General features: G+C 37.7%; 1 protein-coding gene across 2 annotated transcripts in view; it reads left to right on the top strand.

The window, feature by feature from the left end:
* Positions 1–6,360: 6,360 nt before the first annotated feature.
* Positions 6,361–22,485, top strand: part of LOC134494904 (receptor-type tyrosine-protein phosphatase C-like) — a 43,109-nt gene continuing 26,984 nt past the window's right edge. The window contains exons 1-2 of one of the 2 annotated variants that reach the window (XM_063300157.1): positions 6,361–6,412; positions 6,495–6,616. In XM_063300157.1, the coding sequence (XP_063156227.1) occupies positions 6,550–6,616 (67 nt within the window). In that variant the 5' untranslated portion in view covers positions 6,361–6,412; positions 6,495–6,549. Of the gene's footprint in view, positions 6,413–6,440; positions 6,617–22,485 lie in introns of those variants that run through there. The other variant, XM_063300158.1, reaches the window with a different exon arrangement.

Genomic DNA, 22,485 nt, shown 5'->3' with positions numbered 1-22,485 from the left:
AGCCTAACCACACACATACAGAAAAAGCACAGCACTCAAAGCATACTGAAATAACAAGATGAGGTCTACATGTCCTTCTGGGGCAAAGCATTCCATAAGGGGGCTCTTACAGAGAAGGCCTGCTGCTTCACCCATACCTGTGAACTCACAAGGAGAGGGAACTTTCAACAGGCCCTCTCTTGGTGACCATACCAGATTTTTGGCAAGCTGTTTCCTGATACATCCTGGTGCCACACTGTTTAGGATAACTCTGAACAGAGCCACTGAGTGGGCTCTGGAGATGCAACAAGCACAGAGAAGAATCACCAGTTCACTGCTTCTATCTCCACTGTGTAGTCTCAAACTGTTCTTGTACCACTTCTTGGTTGCACCCCTCTCTGGTTTTCCAGGACCATCACAGTATTTGTTGCCATCAGCATTTTGGTAAACATGGAGATTGTTAACTTAGATTGTTAACTGGGCAGCAGCCTCTCAGAAGTAATCTCACCCAGCACTCTAGCCTTTTCCACATCCCACAGATTAACCAAGCCCGAGACAAAACTGTCCATCAAATTGTAGGAGAATGCCTCAGATACCCTCTGGAAACTTTCAGAATCCATTATCGTATCTGGAGTAAATAATTTTAATAGGCCCTCTGCCCTTGTGTAGGTCCAGGGTTTTCCTGAATCACAGCTTCACAAGGATGTGATTCACAGCAAGTGTGAATGTATCCATATTTGGATTATATCTCATCTGCTCCAAAGTGAAGACCAGATCTCGCATGTACCCACAGTTGCCTGCAACAAGTCCACAGTTGCCACAGTGGCCATAAACTCACAAGCTACATCAGACCCCCACCCCCCCTGGTTATGGAGCTGAAGTTACCCAAACAAGAAGCCTTGGGAACTCCAAACTCCATCACTGAGACCAGATCCAGAAGCTCCTAAAGGGTTGCTGATGGGTGGGTTAGTATGTGAGCAGCAGCCCTAGTTTGTCAAGGCAACCCAACTCCATGCTTTGGCACTCAAAACAAATCACTTTGGAGCAGTGGTCCTTGTTGTTGTAAGAATCTCTTGTATGATCATAACAACTCTTCCTCTCTAAATTTAGTGTCAAGGCTGCCACAGGACCTAAAACCCAATCAGGCAAATTTTCAGCAGGGCTATATCCCTGTCTCTGCCAGCCCACTCTCAGTAATATATGCCATATGTGCGTGCTTATCCGCCGCTATGTCATGAACAGACAAGATTTTATTGTGGAGACCTGACATTTACCTGCAGTAGATGGGGATCAAGACCCCAGACAATTTGGCCACCTGGGCCCAGGCCCGGGGCAACTGGCTAAGTAGAAGGGGCTTGCAATGCTGCCTGGGTTCCTCTTCTCCTATGGCCCTTCCAGTGTCCCTTGCCATCCCTCCTTCTGGCCATCAGAGTTCCAGTTTGCACCTCCACTCTTCTCTCTCCCCAGACACCCCCCAAAACTCACTCCAACTCTTGAACTCATTAACCCTAGCCTATCATCCACCCACTGGTGTTAGCTGTAGTATGCAGCAGGATACTTCTACACTCCTAGTTTGGCGCACACTCCTCAACAGCCACAAATAATGCAGTCACACTTAGCAACAATCAAATACATTTCAGCCACTTCCTACAATAGCTCTCCCCACCTACAGTACATTCTAAAACTTTTCAGTTTCTAGGGATTTACAGCTCTCAGACTTCTAGTTTTGGCTAAGATCAGCCTTGAGTCTTCAATGCAACTTCAGATAGTCAAATCTGATTGCTGCTGTCTAATTCCTCTTTTAAATTCAGTCGCTGACTAGGTCTCGGAATTGATGATTTCTTTTTTTTAAGCTGCTGCCTTTGTCACAAAATCATCCCTGATAGTCACAAAATTTAGGCTTCGTATGAACCAATTTTACAAATATGAACTGCACACTTTTGATTTCATAAGCATTTATAACCAAAGAATTTTCAGAGGCAAAAAAGATGAAGAGTACTTTCGTAAATGCAGAACTATGTGTTTGTGTGTATCCTCCAAATATGTTGGACTAATTCTCTCTATATAGTGTTTATTAATTGTGCAGTTTGGATTCTATATGCTTTTTTTCTCTGTGTTTTGATTTAGATTTCAATCATTTTTATACCGTATGTGCTTTTGGGTAATTTTGGATTATTGAATTAATTTGTTATGTTTAAATAATAATATTTCTATATTGCTGCAATCAGTTCAAATCTCTTTGAATTATTATAGTATGAATATGGTTTTCACTATTAAGTTGTTTTAATATTGTTTATTGTTCGATGTTTGTAATCAGAAAGGTGGCTAAGACTTATGCCCCAGAGCTATCTTCTTAAGGCATACTATATAGCTCCAACCACTTATCATATAACTATCTAAGAAAGGCTACTTTAATTTTTGTTATTATTAAACTCTTGGATGTAATTTTCACTTTTCAGTTTTTATTCCCAAACACTTTCCTAAGAACTCTTTAGCATAAATTTTGGGCTCTGATTTTTAAGAAAATCTTACTATGACCAGATACAGCATTTATTGCTATCCCCCATGCAGTGCAATGTCTAAGCAAATGTGAAGGATTATTTAAACATGCCTTTAACAGATGGTTCAGTTCAAGGGAATAGTGAGATGGTTATAATAAGTGTAACAAACAGCCCTTGCTGCTTACCAGATGGCAGTGATCCTCACCTCTTTGATCACACACTGAAAATAAGTCAACTCACACATATGTACTGTATATGTATGTATGCATGTATACACCCACATACACATACGTGATGAGCAGGATGCATGAAAGAGGAGCAGGAAACTTGTTAAAAGGAATGTTAACATTCTACAAAACCTTCAATCAATTATGAGAGCCAGTATGGTGTAAAATTTAAAGGTTGGACTGGGTCTACAGAAACATCAGGCCAGTCCCAATCTCTCTGAGCTCAGGGTTATTGTTTTTGGGGAAGGACTATGGGATGTGTACCACCTTGGGCTCCTGGAGGAAAACCTGGATATAAATAATACAGTTTAGTTTATTGAGCCTACCCAAAATATAATTAAATCTCAATCCAATCCTACTTTCGGATTTCTTATTAACAATGTCAACTTACTTGAACTTTTTCTCTTCTTTCTGCCTCCCTTCCTTTCTATGTTTATTTTTTTCTCAGTTATGTTCTTGACTATTTCTCTAAGATATCTTTAACCAATGTAAACCCTGATCTCTCCAATCCCCCCAGAAACAAATTTTCTTTGTCTTTTAAAATATCACTCATGATGCCCTTTGTTTTCTTAGCTGAAATCCTGTAAAACTTTGCAGGGGAGGCATTATTAGGGATGTTATATACAAATTTAAATGCATTCTATTGTATAATAGGTTACCTTAGCAACTACTGAGAACAAAATCTGTGAAATTGACAGCAAGGAGTGCATGAACTTGGCATCTTCAGTTTCTTTGCTGTTCCAGACAACCATTTTATTTCTTCAGCTGAATGTATGATTCATATACCCCCCTCTCTCACTCATACACATAATTCATATACTGTATGCAGACTTCTAGACACACACACACACACATAGACATATCTACCTATATCAATATCTTAATTTTCCTCCAAGATGAACTGCAAGGGGTAGTTGAGTGTAGTTGAGTGTACATTCAAGAAATTGAATGTATGTGCAGAAGTGCTATTAGAGAAAGATCTTATGTAGAAAGAAAATGGCACTAATGGTACTCTATATTCTTCTCATCCTTCCTTTACACAATGTCTGATGCACTAGAGGTTGGTTAAAAGGAGAAAAAAAAGAATTTGTGGAAAGTTGCTGAAAAAGAGGTAAAGGGTACCAACAGCCAAGACATGTTCCATATATCTGCTGGTGGATCTCTTGGACCATCTGCCTCCTCTTTATTTCTCCCTGACTTCCCTTCAATATCTTTTTCTATCTTCCTGATAGAGCCAGCTTCACCCAACTCTCACTTTTTCTGGTTGGGAAAGTTATGGATGAGAGTGAGATTACCATGTCAGAGCTACCAACATCTGGATGACTACAAGATGACAGCAAAGAGTTAAAGGTTTCAGTATCTCTTTGTTGCCCACTTTTGATCATCTGGATTTCTACAGCCCACCTTTGATAGACCTAGACAAGTAAAGGCATTGGCAATATTTGTTTCATGAAGTTTCTGACCAAAAGCTTCTTCTGAGAGGAACCCTTTGAGGCATGTACCTTGAAGTGGCAGGTTCTGGAAGATCCATCTTATTTCTCTTTCAGAGAAAGCAGAAAGAACCCATATCTAATTTGACATGTGCTAAATCTCTTAAGATACTATGGCTTGGAAACAAAAGCTCAATGATAAACAAAAAACCACTCCTATCACTGATATCAGATATCAGTTATTAAACACTGTTTGATGGGATTGCCAATGAGCTCCTGTATTCTTTGAAGCTAAACAGCAGACAGTTATGCAGTAGGTCACAAAATTCACAACATGAAGATGGAGACAGGAGAGATCATGTAGTAGCTAAATACTTGGTCTGCCATTTAATTGCGAAAAATACAACAGCTCTCCTTAAATGATCATTTGGCAACAACATACCTGCCTTTGTACTTTCAGAATTCTTTCTACACTTGTTGTGAACCATAAAAGCTGCAGCTGCTACATATCTTGTTTGGTACATTATCCACATATCATAATTTAAAGTAGTATCAACTCTTCTACGATGTGACTAATAGCAGGGATGCTTGCTTTTACTAAAATCAGAACAAGTGACTCCTCCACAGAAATGGAAAGTTTGTTGTCCTGGGAGAGAATCCCTGAAAGCACATTGGTTCCTTCCATAGCATTTGAGCTATGTCATCACACACATTACCATGTTGTCAGGTCATCATTAAGGCAGATTTGAAGTTGTGTATATAGGCTCTTGCAATGGAAGTTAGCATGTCCATACAACATATTATTCACATATAGAGAGTCTTATGCGACATAGCTTTATATCCTCTTGGATATAAATGAGTGTAGCACATGTTGATCAGTCAAAGGAGTCATTGAGAATTTTTCATTGTTCCATATTTCAATATCTTCTCACTGCAACTTTTTTTCATTGTACCAGGAAAAGTTAGCACTTGGCACAATGAAAGTGCACAGTGATACCAGCAATAGATAGGTGGGGACTCAATTTTGTCTCCCAGGAAATCTGATGCCACATCTGATAGCATCAGAAAGATCAGCTGCTCTTCTCTCTCTTTCAGCATGTATGCTGACAATACTCAGGCCATTATGGAAAGAAAAGTTATGCCAACCTTTTCCCAAACCAGCCCTCTTGTCGACTTTGTGAAAATTACTCCAGCTGTAATGTTGAACAAACAGTTCATGGCACAGTTACACAAGAGTTAGTTCTACTGAAGATAATTGAAACTGCTTCTGCATAGAATTACTCACTAAGTAATTGACACGGGAGATAGGATTGGAGAAAAGTCACCTATACCCATTTGTCCTCATAGTGATAAATACTTTACGTTTGTAAATGAATGCATGTAAGGGAAGCAGAGGAAATAGAATAGCTGAGCCTTTTGATGGACCCTCCATGTATTTGTTCTGTACAGATCAGATCAGCCTGCAAAAAGCAATGGCTACATTCCATAGATCCCCTCTAGAAGTTGCTGCTGAACTGTAAAACTGTCAGAAATTAACATTAAATGCATACTAATATAAATATAACTGTATTTGCATTTAAATTTAGTTTTTTTTTCCTAACCTCATTCATTTTTGGAGGGCATCCTCTGGTCTCCTACTCAAAGGCCAAATACGGCCCTCAGTCTGAAAGAACATTGCCTACCTCTAATTCAAATGGGTAATTCTTAAATCAGTAGTTCTCAGCCTCGGGCCTTCTCATGTTGTACTACAAAGCCCATAAGCCCTAGCTAGCATACTTGACCATGAACAAGAGATGCAGTACAGTTACTTCATTTACTTTAGGTTCATGAAAATATCTTTCGGTTTGTCCACATCGGTTTAACCTAGTAAATACTTCAAAGAAGAATTAGATAATGTAGTGTAGCCTTGTTTTTAAACTCGTCACTACATTATATCAGGGAAAAGTTTGCCTTATTCTCTTTTGGAACAGCAGTGTTTTATTTTTACTTTGTCCAAAGACAAGAATGTTTAAAATTATTTCAACATTTTAAAGAGAAACCTCCATTCCACAGAACTCATGGCAATTGCTTTTTAAATAGGATATCAGAACAGCACTGCAATAACTTCAGGAAAAAAAAAAACTTTGTTACTTCCTGGAAACTGAAGAAAGAAGAAAAAATGGTTTTAGAGAAGTGAGTAAAACTGACATCACTTTGCTATAGAGTGTGACTGCGGGTGGTTAAATTTTGCATGACAGAGGAAGCTGCTTCTTGGATTATAAAGACGCATTTCAATGTATGGGTACAGCCTATTCTACATTTGATGGGGACTTTGCATGACTTTCATAGAGAGCAATAACTTTTATTTTACTTTCCAGAGACAGGCATCCACATGCTGTTTTGTAAGGATACATATAATCCCTGGATATAACCATGTTTTTGTGGCTAAAGCTCTTGGTGTTTGGCTTGGCTCTTGTGGACGTAGATGTTTTCATAAACGGTAGGTGTCTTCATTTCTTCTGATACCATAGGTTGTCCTTGTAAATGTAGCCACAGCACTATGTTGTCTTGAATCAGTTTGATCAAATAATTGACTATAAAATTGGAAGTCGGTCTCTCATGCTTCAGTTTTTGGAGAAAGGTTGGGGTTTGCCGTGAATTTAACAAGGCTTGGCCTTGAATTCAAGGGCCTCCATATCCCTCTTTTTGAGTTCCGTGATTCTATGATCAATGAGAACGGCAAACTAAAGAACACTGTTAGGCTGGGTAATATTAGGACCTTCAAGTCCAGCCTGTGAGTTATATACACAGGCAGCATGCTGAAATGAGCTGTAAAAACTCCTGCCACATTCAAGGATGCAGAGAAATCAACATGGAAATACTTCCCTTCTCATACGGACCTTTTTTAGCCCAGATAACTTCATCATTTGGGAACTTAACCATGTGGTTTGGTTATTTTTCTGCACTGAATCTGAGGGTTAAGCTCTTCCTTCATTATGTGTGTGGTCTTTGGGTTGTGCAAACTGTGCAAGTATTCACAGCACAGTGAAGGTAAAGCTACTCTTCCTAGATCTCCTTTGAAACAGATATTGGGGAAAAAAAGGGTTTAAAGTGTTTTCTTTTTCAGTGCAAATGTGCTTGAATTTGGGCTTCTCTGTTAAGAACATTTAAAAGTGCAGTCCTGGTGCTGTTACCCTGTAATAGTATATGTAAGCCAATAGATTCACATTTGAATGTTATGTAAGTACACAGCTTTTTCACAGGTTTAAGAAATAATGTTACAGTGAATTTCCCCTCCTTTAAAATGGACTTCTGCATTACATTCTGAGCCACTCCCTAATCTCAGATCCTGTATTTAGTTCCTCAGATTTCAAGCTCTACTGCATCATATATTTTTTTGTTCTTCTTTAGTTAATGTTATATGATCATGATGCCAATATTTTGTGAAGGTGGTGAAAGGTCCCCTGTGCAAGCACCGAGTCATGTCTGACCCTTTGGGGGGATGCCGCTTTCACAACGTTTTCTTGGCAGCCTATAGCAGGGTGGTTTGCCATTGCCTTCCCCAGTTGTCACCTTCTCCAGCAAGCTGGGTACTCATATATTTTTATTTTACATATGTTACATATAGATATATTTTACATATATATATATTTTATGTATAGATATAGTCTTATACAAGTCTTTATAATTACTGACACATCTATATTTTTCATTTTATGGGGTCATGATTAACCATTTTCTTAAAGATGTTCCAAAGTAGAAATCTCATTTTATATATGTTCTTCCACTGATTGGGTCAGTAACTTATTTGGTTACAACTTAGCATGTACTGTCATTTTATTTCAATTCCACATGGCTCCTTAACCAAGCTTGTAAACCATTTTGAGTGTCTGGAAACCTGAACTTGTACAGTACAACTCTCAGTTACTTGAGAAGATGACCATTTTGGATTCAAGCAAATACATAGTAAGCTAAAAAGTTTACATTTACTGTAAGAAACCTGTTTTACTCGATAAAAGTATCTGTGCATCTGTGATATCTGGCTGGTGAAAAGATGCTCATGGCCTTGGCTTATAGTGGTAAAGTAGTAGTAGTATAACTTTATTGATTAGTCAATTGACCATATCAAAATTATAGTGGTAAAGAGCATGAACAGGGGAAAGGTTGAGCCTTTATCTACATCTTCTTTGAAACTATATTTCTCCATGGTTTTGCAGCCTAGAAATAGCAGCCAGTTTCTAAATCTAGGTTTGCTGCTGAATGTATAGTTTAGTAACAACTTTCAAGAGTCCCCACTCCCATTACTACATTTCAATGATTCCTCCAATGTTTAGAACATTTTGAGGTCCCATAGTTTACACCTTCTGATGGTGGTGGTGACAGTGGTGGTTTTTTGTTTTTTTTGTTTTGCTTTCCTTTCCACTGGTGATGTCTAACCTGATCACAAGCATTCACTACCCATTTAAAAAACAAGGCAAAGGGGGACTTTGAAATTCACACCAGAAAATGTGCAGAGCATTAGCTAGTAACAATCACAGCTTCTCATAAAACATACTGAAGTTTTTTTAAAATCTCAATATTACAACAAAGGAGGGCAGATTTAATTCTGGAATAAATACACTCCTATGGGTTTGCATCTGCATAGAGATGGAAATCTGAGGGTTATAGAAGTTTCACAGTAGGCAAAACACAGGGACCCTGCATGACCCTCTTGCACCACCTGACTTCCACCAACAAAGACTAGCAGTGCATTTCTCACTAATGATTCTTTCCTGCAAGAAACCATTTTCTCCTTGCCAGATCAGTGCTACAAGAAGAATGTTAGATTAGAAACTCCATGTTTCTTTCCTAATGTCTAGTTCTATCCAGCCAGGTGATTCTGTTTTCCTTGTCTACAGCCACTGCTAACCAGATTAATTTAAGCTCATTTTGTGACTTCACAGAATTGCTACAAAAAGCAGTTTTTGCCTGTATACATCTGTATTTTTTGGAAATTTTATTCTTCTGTGACCATTCACTACTCAGTTTAATTCACTTTTTCATCAATGAAAAAATTGTTTGAAATGTTAATATTAAAAATTTAAAATATTAATATGTCAAAATAAAACATAATAATCACTGTGATCCATTAAAATTATCCTCACTTTACTTTTTAAGTATCTAGAGACAATATTCTGAAAATCTATTAGTTTGACACCTATGTTTTTCTCAGTATTTATGCCTGAGTATTATATGAGTATAATGAGTGATTGGGTTCAAGATTTAAGTTTGAAAAAAAAGAAAAGGAAAGAATCTGAAAATCCAACACTGACAAATTTTTCTGAATAAGAGTATCAGTGTTAGATTTTCAGCTTCTTTTTTTAAATTTTAATTTTTTAAATCTTAAAAGTAATTGATCATCTCCTTATAGCCATTTTATAAAGCTTTGCATGCAAATGTATCAATATATTAATGTACATTTCTCCTAATATATGCTTTATGTATGTAATTTTTTGCACTTTAAATTTTTGACAAGAGCTGCATCATAAAATTCAGAAAACAGAGAATTTCAAAGGAATTGTACTTACATATTAACTTGACAATGTAAAATTAGGTAAAATAAAATGCTAATAGAACAATTTTCATCCTGACATTTTTGTCAAAATATTATTCTTATAATAATATTATCCTTATTAAAACAGCTCTAATGAGCACATGGCAGATAAGACTTTTTGTACTCACTTTTTTTTTTTAAATTGGGGAACTGGATTGCTAAATTAAGGAAAGTACAAATTTCAAAGAAGTCTCAGTTTACATGTTGTTTCACAAATATGAAAATAGAAAAATGAGCATTAAAATGTTTTCTGAACACGTTTCTTCCCAATGGCCTTGTTAAACATAATATCCTTATTAAATTGGTCATTAAGGAGACGATATAACTCTTGAATGATTGTGGTATGAAAACAAGTATGTACAATATAGCACAACATTGTCTTTCTTCTCCTTCTCCCTTTTCTTCTCTTGCTTTTCAATAACAGATCTTTTCCACTTCTCTAGTTAATGTGTGCTCCTCCCATTCCAACTAAAAAGGGGACGCAGTGGCGCTGCGGGTTAAACCGCTGAGCTGCCGATCGGAAGGTCGGCGGTTCGAAACCGCGCGGCGGGGTGAGCTCCCGTTGCTCGTCCCAGCTCCTGCACACCAAGCAGTTCGAAAACATGCAAATGTGAGTAGATTAATTGGTACCGCTTCGGCGGGAAGGTAACGGCGTTCCGTGAGTCATGCCGGCCACATGACCACGGACGGGTCCTTAGGGACAACGCCGGCTCCAAGGCTTAGAAACGGAGATGAGCACCGCCCCCTAGAGTCGGACACGACTGGACTTTACGTCAAGGGAAACCTTTACCTTTACCTAGTTAATGTACCCCAGTGTTTATTTCTGCAGCTTCCCTATATAGTGACTTCTTGCAATGTCTGACAGGGCAGGAAGACAGGGGAAGGTGTATAACAATAATTTTCTTCAAAAACTAGATTGTCATCTTCTTTGTCTGCCTGAGATAGATATCCAGGGCATCCTAACAAATTGCTGTTATAGAAATGCTAACTGTTACCAAGAGTTAGGAACTGTTTCAAGATATATTTGTTTCATAACTGTGAAGTAAGCAAGAAAGCCTCTTTTTCCTCCCTCCATTATCATTTTTGAAGCGAAAAGTTGCATGTTGATCTCCTCTTCTGTGATTCTTCGTGTGTGGCATCATCTTTTGCAATGATACTATCTGTACCTTTCAGCCAGACAGGCAGCTTCTTTTTGTGAGAGAGGCAGGTGTGTATTGCTCTATCTCTCGTACATATGAATAAATGGGATATACACTTCTGAAAATAAGGCCCCCAAAGAGCATTTTCAAGTAGTTGATTAATCACGCTGAAATCTTCCCAACAGAATACTGTATGTGCTGTCTTTCACAAGTTCTCATATTCTGACTTGCACCTCTAATCCTGCCACCTAAGTTAGCCTGGGAGATACTTCCTCCTTTGCCTAGCTTGTCATAGGGCAGGACGAGGGAGACGAAACAGAAATTCAATCCTGACAAGTCAGAGGTGCTGTTGGTAAATAAGGAACTGCAGACTGAAGCTCAGTCTACTTTGGATGGGGTTTTATTCTCTCTGAAGGAATAGCTCTGCTCTCTGGGAATGCCTCTTGATCCTCAGCTGTTATTCAGTTTGCAGGTAGCAGCTGTGATGAGCAGTAGCTTTGCATGGTTATACTGTAGCCGGTGCAGTCAGATTTGGCAAGAGTTATTCCCACCTGGATTACATCCTGCCTTGACTACTGCAACATGCTTTCTGTGGGGCTATCCTCAAAAGAGGTATGGAAGCTGCTATTGGCGCAATGTGGTTGGCTGCTATTGGGGATCAGATAATGATTGTGCTAGTTGCCAATTGCTTGCCAGATTTTTGGAACTGACCTTTAAAGGACTAGATGGCTTATAGACTGACTATCTAGGGAGCAGCTCTGCCCTTCCCAAAACTGTCCAGACATTATGATCTGCAGGAAAGGTCTGTTTGAGGAAGACCCTGGGATCAGAGGCTTCTTTTTCTGACACATGGAAGAAGGCTTTCTCCAGTATTACTCCACTAGAAAATGAGTAAAATCCATCTCTTTCCCCAAGCTTTTGTGACATTGTTACTGCCTGTTTAAATGTTAATTTATGGTTTCTACCCATATATTCTATTTTTGTTTTTCTTTAAATTTTGTTAGCCATGTTGAGTATTCACCACAGTAGAAGGGCGGAGAAACCCAATGAATCATTCATAGCTCTCTCTCATCATAAAATTACAGTTGACAGCCTGGCACCTCACAATCCTTCTGAATTACCAGTTTGTCTGCCCTACTACATTCCTTTCAATGTTCTCTCTAATCATTTCTTAGATTTATTCATTTATTAATATTCCACCTTTTCTCCAGTTGCTCCAGGTTATCTTCTTTCTTTAAGAAATGTTTAACCCCCCAACAGGTTTGTGAGGTAGATCAGAGTGAGAAGTGAGACCAGCACATTGATCAGTCTTACTCCAGATACCTGTCTGGATCTGCCAATAAACACAACCTCTTCCTGTGTTCTGAATAACACAGGTAGTTGGGTCTAGTTGTTGTATTAATTTCCTACAATGCCCATGAGGTAGTGGTACACCAAGGTGTTATGAGAGGTTTAATGGTGTTGTTCATAGCACTGTTCAGACCTCTGCTGCCCTCAGATGAACCCAAAGGTTCCTGCCAGCAAGAAAAGGTTTTCCACCAGAGTTTAGCTGGCCAAGGACAGCCTCCAACCTGCAGCTATTTATTTGTTTGTTTGTTTGATTGATTTCTATAGCCGCCCATCTCAGCAAATGAGAATGGTGGAGCTTCACCACAGCTATAGCTAATGACCAGAGAGATTTGGTCATAAAGGAATGAGATGCTAAAATGTAGGAAAAGCCATTCCCAACTGCCTGTCATGTGTGTCACTAAAAAGTGCTTCACACTTTAAGAATAGTAATAATAAAAAAAGAATAATGTATGAAAATGACAATTCACATGTTTATTACAGCCCTAAGACCAGATACAATCAAAATATATAATAGTAACAATCTTATATTTATACACTGTACATCTAAAACAGAAAAATGATTAGTCTGCTACGATCTAAAATTAATTAAGAATAAAGATACTAAAACAAATCAAAATAAAATGCTATGTTAAGAAATTCTAAACCTAAGTGCGGCATATTGTGCAGATGGTAGCACAAAACTGGGCAACCTGGGAGGATATTTTCGGGTCCTTGTCCGAAAGTAGTAGCATTAAATAGAAATCACACTCCCTGCCTGGAAATTTCTTCAATAACGGATAAGGATAAGGATCTGTCTAGAGTCCTTATATGGGGAACAGTATAATAACATATGGCTTAGGGTTTCTATTGAGCCATCACCACATGGACATAATTGATGGTCCATAGGAGTACCCTTAAAACATCCAAAAAAGGACTGCTGAGGTCCAAGCATTCCATCTCTCTGCACGGGCCTCTATTAATTAGAACTCCACAATAAGTATGTTTAGTAAGGTTATATTTCTTTCACATGTGTACCATCAGGAGGAAATAAGTTTCAGAAAGATTGCCATGTATGAAATCCCTCAAGGAGAAAAGGGAGAACCGTCGTCTCTTTTCTAAACTTGCAAAAACCAGTACCTTTAAAAGAAGTGCGAAAGTGTATTAGGCAATTTTCTAAAAGTAAAGCAGGGATATTACAGTCCTGTGAATATTTTCCTCAGTGTTTACAGTGAACAGGTACAGCTCTATTGAAGCAATGCTTTTCCTTTATTGCTCCAACCAAATTGGTCAGAGTTTTAGGGTGCTCCAAATTTCTTTTGGGTGGTGATGGGGACACAAAAGTCTTGCATATGGATTATGCATTTGAGAATTATTGAAGCATTTATAGTAGGGGTAAGAAAGCTGTGATGCTCCAGATGTTACTAAAGTACAACTTCAGCAGCCTCAGCTAGAGTGGCCTGTCATGAGGGATGCTGGGGGCTTACAATTTAGCAACAGCTGAAAGGCTACAGCATCTCCTTCCCAGAGCACTCAATACCCAGATCCTCTGAAATGGGGGGTGTCTCCCTGCTAGGTTGGTCAGTCAGAGCTGAGATATCTCTGTGAAGCCATTTATTTCAGGCTTTTGCTGGAGAAAATGATTGATGCTGAAGGTGATACTCAAGTAGTACCACTTGATTAGGGATCCACAAATACTATCACCAATGGAACCAATAGGGTAATTTTGGCTTATATTTAGATTGAACCTCAAGAATGGTATGTTTTAAGCAGAAGTCAAATCTGGGAAGAAGGGTTCTTTTTCAAAATAAGACCAGGCTGGGTGGTCTTATGAGGTCAGGAGCTAAAGGGGAATGATAGCTACAAACAAATACACACATCCTATGAACCACTCTTCCTTCTCAGTAACATCTGGCTGCTTCAGTGAGGAAGAAGCAGGCCCCAATGATACCTCCATCCTCTACACCCAGCTGGGTTAACATGTACAAGTAGAAGCTTCTGCTGCTAGACTGAAAATTTGCTTGGATTGAAGACCCTTTTTCTGGAAATAGCACTTAAAAGAAGCCTTTCCTCTTATTGTATGGAGATTTTTCAAATAACAGAGTGGTAATAGTGCTGATTGTAACTTTGAGTTTTGAACAAACTGAGCCCCACCTAACTCCAGCTATCATTTTTTAAATGTTAGTAACCATTACAAAAATTGTATTAAAATGAACCAGTATTTTCTATTCCTACATCAGAGTCCATGGCATTTTTTTATTCATGTAATGTATTTTTATAAAGCACATTTCAACCAAAACATAAAAAGGAAACAAAGCTCTCAATCTAAGTCTTGATGCAGAGCCCCCCCAAAAAATAAGGATGAAAAGAGTTAAAAAAAAAAAGCTTGGTGAAAGATAGAAGGTCCCTTGAGTTGAGCTGAACTCTTGGTGACTTCATGGACAAATCCATATAATTTTCTTGACAATAGTATGGAAGTAGATTGCCATTGCCTTCTTACAGGATTTTTTTTTTTTACTTCCTAGTCTAGCTTAGCCTGGTGGTCTCCAGTCCATGCGCTAACAAGGTCCAACCAAGCTATTAACTTTTTGAGACCAATGAAAATGCTGCCATCAAGCTTGAATTAGCTTACAGCCTTGGTATTTCTAGTGGATTCCACCCAAGATTTAACCAGGTCCGAGTTTGGGGGAATCAGCTTTATTTTTTTTTCAATTAAAATTAAACACACAGGTGGATGTTATGTGAGGGCTTTATTGAAACAAACAACTCTGCTTTAAAGCCAGTTCCTTAGCTAAAATTTAAGCCTCTGCTTTGCCATATTTTGGCTCAATGTTCTTTAAAAAAACCCAAAATGTTATATAATAGCTGCAGATCTTCCTTACATTTTCAGTAGTTACTTTTCTGATTGCAAGGAATGATTCCAAGAATTAATATTTATTTCCATTATTGTGATGTTTCATAACCATCTTGAAGGTTGGTTGGCTTTCTGCAAGGATTTATTTTGAGGATTTTTTTTAAAGTGTGTACTTTTTCTTATAGATGATTTTCCTTGTACATTTTGGATATGTAATTTCCACATTAGGTTAAAAGGCTTTGACGTATTCTTTATTTTACTTGTAATTCTTTAAATTTGTTAGGTCTATGGTTGTACTATTATTTTGATTCATTACTTACTGCATTTGTTTGTATCATGCAGGCAGATGTTAACTTTTTAAAAAATATTTATTTTAAATCAAAGTGAAAAATCATAATCTTTCTGTCTGTCTGTCTGTCTGTCTGTCTGTCGTAGCAAAAATCTTACCTAACTCTATGCTACAATGGTGAACCTTCTAAAAATGCCTTGACATAATTATGACTGCTGCATTATTTATTATTTATATATTATTTGTTATTTCAATTTATATGGCCACCAATCTCAGATTCATGACTCTAGGCAGCTAACAATATTTTAAAAAACAGCATTAAAAATAATGATTTTTTAAAAAACAGGCAATGACAACTTCTATATAAACAGCAGCCAGGGCACAAAACAAACTTATCAATAACAAACCAGCATAACCAATGTATGGGCTCAACTCCTCCTCCTGACCCCCAGGCCCAGTGAAATAATTTGGGATAACAATGGGAAAAAGAGGCAATTCAAAGATATGCCCTGTGTCCTTTGTATATTTCCATAACTTTCTTTTTTATTAAAAAAATCATTTTGTTTATTAACTTTAAAGGGTTTTTAGAATTGGGAAGAAAAAGGCTGTGATAAGAGTGAAATGGGAAAACACAGCTGGAGAATGAATTTCTAGCAGGAGATGCATCTGCTGGGTTTCAGCTGCATATATCAATAAAATAGGACCCTTGCAAGCAGGTCACACTTGCTGGCCTTTTAAGAACTACTAAGCCATTTATCTATTTTCAGGCATTTTCTCCACTCTTTGAAATGAAAACGAAATCCTTCTGTGGCTGTGGTTATCTAGATGTTTAAAAACTAGCTGTGACTCTTTCAGCACACTCCACAAATGTACATAATGTTAAAAAGAAAAGCGGGCTATTTTTGAGCCTTTTTTTTTTATATTTCCCCTTTCACTCTTCTAGGGTAGCCATTATTCCTTCTGTGTCAACATGTCCTTAGTTGATATGCTTGCCTGGGTCTTTTTTTGCCAGTTCAAAGAGTTTGCATCCTTTTACTCCTAATTCATAATCTTGTAACAGAATAAAGTTATTAGGGTCAACTATATCTTGAATTATACATTTTGAGCTGGAATGTTTGTCTGTTTAACAAAAAGTAGATTCTGTGGAGCAATTTTTAAAATTACCTTTGAACTATTTTTTTATTTAAAAAATGTGAAAATAACCCTACTAACTGGTAGATGAGTGGAAAATGGAGACAGATGAAAGCTGCCCTTGCTAAGAGATCTGCTACTGCAAAGATAGCAATAGTAAACAGGGTTCATGAAATGCACTAAATGCATTGCAAAGCCAATGTTGTTAGGAAGATTTCTTTGCTCATCCACAAAGGGTATGAGAATGTAAGCCCTTGCAAACTATGTCAGATTACATTTATGAATGAAAAATAGACAAACATCACTTATGAAATAAGTATCAATTAATTTATGGGAAGGTAACTTAATAACTAGAGTTATTTAAGCACAGAAGTATATATGATTCTATGCAGAATTCCTCTACATATACTTTTATGCAAGAAGGAAAAAATACAAACAAAAACCAATAATTCTCCACCACAATTAGACCACAAACTTGAATTGTTACACATTAAGATAATGGAACATAGGTGCCCTTCTTGAAAGGGAAATTTCAGAACTGTAGACCTTGAGATCAGTCATTGCAATACACACACACCCCTCCTCACCAGATACCAGAAAAGCAAATTGGAAAGAAATGCACTTTCCTGCTATTTTATTGTCCACATCTCACAGGAGAAAATAGCCTCCTAATATATGTAGATCTTCAGTATTTACATCACTATAATCAATGTTTGAAAGTGGATTCCTCTATCAGGCATATATACACAGTTTCAAAATTCTGGGATTGGGAAGATGATTGCGGCTTCTTTTTCCCACTCTAAGTGAACCAGAAAATGGAGATTTATCCGAAACCAAATGGGGGTGTGGGGGGGGGTGAGCTTTAGCTTCTCAGATATTAGATCTACCTTCTCATTCTTTAATGTAACCTCACATACCAATGGGAATTAGGAACTAAATAAATTTGCCACATTCCTTTTCTCAGTTACATTGAAGCATCAATAGATGCTTCGAGATCATCAGTTCCTAGTGTAATTAACAAAACAAAAAGCATTGTGTGCCACTATTCTGTGATTTTCCTTGCCTTTTTTTTAATAATTGAAAGAACAAAAGTTGGAAGAAACAGAAGACACAGGAAAATTATAAATGGAAGATGATACAGTCTCAATACCCCCCCTTCTCCAGCTCCATAAAATTCGACAAATAAGGGAAGATGATTGGACAATAAAAAATCTCATCTGAAAAATCCTACTCTGATGAATAAAGTTTCCTGTAGCTCAAATAATAAAGGTTTTTATAGACATACAATTTAAGATGGGGAGAAGGGACCATAGAGCTGGTCAGTCTTATTATAGGTGGATGTGTGAATATGTCTTTATTTTAACAATTTGCTTTGGAAGGTGCTATTATTCTCCTCTCTTTTTCTCCAGAAAAGTATGCTTAAAATGTGAGGGTCATCTTCAGGAACTGTCTGTTATTTCTCTACTTGAAAGATGTGTTCTCCTCCCCCAGGAGAAGGCAGCCTGACCTGCCGTTTCCTTCAGGCCCTATCCTGTGTTGCAATTAGGCTAAAAAAACCCAGCCTCCTGATTTCTCAAACAGGAAGTCTTTTTTCAAACCTGATTCTGTGTGTGGGTGAGGAAAGTGAAAGTTTGTGGGTGGATTTGTGCTTCCAGATTATCCCACCATGAGCATTCACCATTTTTGGAGAACAGGAATGTGTGATGTCATCCTCAACCCACCCCCGGCCAGCAGCTAACACAACTTTCAGCAGTGTTTCCTGGTATGACGTCAAAAGGAGTGTTCTCCATCTTGCTCTGTCTCAAGCCCTGCTGTCCAGTGTGCATGCTGAGTTTCAATTCCTTGTAAGCAAACTCCTCCACGTCATTTGGTTCCTTTGGCCTGTGGTGCAAAAGCATTCCAGTCACAAGTTTCTGCACTCTGCTACCATTTTTGGAGGGGGTTGGTTGGTTAGGGGGGAGAGTGGTGAAAAGCAGATTTTTTCTCCTAAAAAAAGGTAACACTGATGGAACAGTGAAATGTTGGCTCTTTCGTTTTGTTTTTTCATGTTCGCTGACGGAGCAGTGCCACTGAAATAGATGGGGTTTGCTTCTGAGTAGATGCGTATGAACAGCAAGTCATTTTAAGCTACACATTTTAAAGTAGGTAGGCCATAACAGAGTTGTCTGATTCACATTCTCTGCACAGACCATCCCTTAAAAACCACCTTGCTTCACAAAAGTGTTGTTGTCCTAGACGGCCACATTAAAGGCTACTGGTCTATGTTCAGCATGGGTCAAAAACCAAGCAGACTTCTAGTACCGTTACATCCACTCCATAAGCTGCATCATTCTTGCTTCTGACAGAAGGTCAAACTGAATGGACATCTTAGGGCTCAAAATTGTTTCCACAATTTTTTATTTCTATACTCTCCTTGGAATTATCCAGAATGGAATCTGAAGGCTTTACTTAAGGTTTTTCACAACAAGCATTTTGAATCGCAGAAATAGCTTTTAATTTTGTTCACTGCCTAGAGTTGCTTGTTGAGATGGGCGGCTATACAAATGGAATGAATAAATAATAAATGAATAATAATAAATTATTATAGGACTAAAGGTCCAGGAGGAGGGGGGAAATGGCAGGAAGAGAAAGCAGAGTTATACTTGGCCATTTTGAGTGCAGTATTCAAATGCAGAGGTCATATCTTCAGTAAGATCTGCAGGAATGATTTCTCTTTCAGCAGCACTAATAATGGAAGGGTTTCTGCCTGGAATTGATGAGATGGCCTTATCTGCAGCCAGATCCAGAGTGTGGCATTCTCTGAATTGAGAAGTTCTTCGGCCCTCTTTATTCGTTACGGTTTTTTTGAAGTAAATTTTGTCTTGACAGATTTTTAGTGCTGATTGGTGTCTCTAGTTTTGTACACATGCTATACTAAATGACAGAAATCCTAACCAAAATTAGTTTAGCATGTTGTGTGAATGCAAGCATTAGGTGTGTATTTGACAAGGTTAGGTAAACATAGCTAATTAAAGCATTGCCCCTTTTGTTTAATATAATATAAATGTTCAGTAGCATATAATGTGATGTGAGCTTCTTCTAGCACATCAGGAGTTTCCCTTCCTCTCTTGCCCCACTCCACAATTATGCTCTGAATGTCCTTCAACCTTTTAGCTGTAATTCTAATATCAAAGCTCACCTTGTGTACTGTACTGTGGTAGCAGTTGAAGGATAGGATTAAATTGGTCAAAATGAAAGAACAAATTAAATCATGGTCAATGAACTTAAGCACATTTAATTCTTTATTGATTTATGACCAGCATGTTAGAATTAAGATTGTTCTTCCTCATCATTAAACTCTATTCAAATAGAAAGTCTAAATAAATAAAAAAACCCATCAGTTTTCATAATATAGTGGTTAAATAAAATGTCAGCAATCAGGTATGATTGCTTTGTTAAAAAGTAAAATAGCTTATAGATAGAATGACCTGTGTAAGGTATACACATAACATATGATAAAGACCCTTTGAATTGATCAGATGTCTTCACCATGACCTCTTATGGCCTCTGAGAAGGAAGCAGAGTGGGTCAGGTGGAAGCACAAATATTATGGCTGTTGTTAAGGAACACATGACATTCTGATAAAAGAAAATTCAGAAAGGCTTGTGGTACTGCAGACACTCACGCCTTAGGACGTTCAGCCACCCAGTCTAACGAAGACTGGTTTGAGCTTCATGAATTTTCATGAAGTGAGTACATCGTATGGTTTTTAAGGTAGAAAAGAAGGCAGTTTTATTATTGAGTAATGAAAAATTGCTCAGATAGCCATTTTGAATGCAACACAGGAGATATCAAATCCACTGGACCTCCATATTACAATTCAGGAAATTCATTTACATGTATCTGGCCAGTGCTATAAAAGCCAGGAGATTTTCATTCTTCAACAAGAAAAAAAAAGAATTGTAAATGCTGAAACTTCATTTGTTTTTTTCCATGATTAATGGTTGATTTCAAGATGTTTCAGTAGTGATTCAGTATCCAACCCCTTATGTTGGTACAATATACAATTACATGGCTATATGGCTTTGTTATCCACCTCCCTATAGATCTAATCAATGCAGATATATTGATGGTATATGCTTCACTGTCAGCAGATATTAAGCACTCCAGCAAATAAAATTGGATTAAAGACAATCTCAGGGCCTGTTTAGCCTAACAAGAAGACTTTAAGAGATTCTTTCTGAGCAGTATAGGTGTTATTTGGAAGCAAGCTGTGTGAACCAGAATTCTGTAGGTGCATTCCTACTAAAATGTCAGTGCATAGGAATTTTGTCTCTTACAAAATTAAAGATACCATGTGAGCTTTCTTTGTCTTCCCTATATAGTAACTACCAGCCATAATTTACCAACTCTTCGGTTAGAACTACCCTAAGCATGGGAATCTCTTGAAAGCCATATATTGGGATAGGCAAGTGCCAGTTTTGCTTTCATTCAGTTTCCACCCCGCCCCCCCCCAAAGCTTGCTTCAGTCAGTTTGGTCTAGGGTTAAGGTGACAGTCTAGAAACCAGGAGACTGAGAGTTCTAGTCCCTCCTTAGGTATGAAAGCCAGCTGGGTGACCTTGGGCCAGTCCCTCTCTCTCAGCCCAACTCACCTCACAGGGTTGTCGTTGTTGTGAGGAAAATAGGAGGAGGAAGGAGTATTAGGTATGTTCCCTACCTTGAGTCATTTATAAAAATAATAAGGGCAGGATAAAAAAATCTGAAAAAACCAGTCAGTTTCCATCTGAGTTTATACAGAAATATCCACAGAAAAATTGATAGGCATTCTGATATGTTAATATATAAACATACTTGTGTGTGTAGTTTTCCTAGTGGACATACTTTTCATAAGCATTTTTTCATAACATATAAGATATAATAAATTTTATAATAACATGTCAATGTAATAACTTTGCTCTACATCTTTAGATATTTCTGCATTATTATGCACATTTTGGGGGATAATTGTTTAGTTATACTGTAAACTGTGTCAGTTTTGATAAGTGCTAATTTGGGGGGGCATACATTTCATCTTAACATTTAGAAGATGTAAATGAGGTATATCAGCATAAATATTTGAATAGACTTAATTTTTCATTCCTTCCTATTTTGGACCCGGATTTCTACTGAAAATCCTTCTAGCATTGTAAGATTTAAGAGGAGAGAGGATAACTTATCAATACAGAGCAAGCTTTCTAGAGGTAAGGTTCCAGGTTTAATCTCCAGTTAAGGAAAATCAGAAGTACAGATACTTGGAAATATCTCTGTCTGTGGCCCTGAAGAATCACTACCAATCCCCAGATTAAGATAGAAGGATAGTGATCTGATTCAGTACAACACAGCTTTGTATCTATGAGTGGACACAATCGTGGAGCAAAATCCAAACTGCTGATCAGCTTTTATTATTCATCATCTATAACAGCTCTAAGAGACAGCATCAACATTTATCGGATAATCCTATCTCATTTTTTCCCGTATAGCACTTCCCACAGCGTTTGATAACTCAGAAGCAAAACGATAAAGCTGTTATTAAAAAAGAAAAGAAAAGCAAAACTATTCAATGAGTTGAATTCAGATTTAATCGTGTTTACCCTAAGTACACTGAACTTACTGAGACTCAAGTTCTCCATTAGAAAGGTCCTTTCAATATTAATGTACAATATTGCACTAAATATGATGAAATCTGTATCCAACCCTTTGTCTTGAACATAATGCTCATTCAATTGTAATTTGATCTGCATCACAAATCCCTCTCCCATTTTCTATCCCTTGGTTTACCTGACCTTTACTAACTCAGTCCCGCTAGGCAGCTTAAGAGAGTCCCTCTCTTTGACTTTTGCTTTTTCTAAATGTGAGCTTGTTTTGCTTTTGCTTTTTATTGTATGGAAGGGACATTCAGTCTTCCAAGTCCCACTCTGCACCCATTAAAATGTGGTACAGCTCCCAAAGGGAGCTCATCTGTCTGTGGAATCTTTTTTTTTAATCTGCTCAGTTGTGTCCAATTCTCAGAGACTGCCT

This window comes from Candoia aspera, chromosome 3 (genome assembly GCF_035149785.1).
Source record: "Candoia aspera isolate rCanAsp1 chromosome 3, rCanAsp1.hap2, whole genome shotgun sequence".
Classification (NCBI taxonomy): Eukaryota; Metazoa; Chordata; class Lepidosauria; order Squamata; family Boidae; genus Candoia; species Candoia aspera.
The sequence above is the reverse complement of the archived record's forward strand: the minus strand, read 5'-3'. Positions and strand labels throughout refer to the sequence as shown.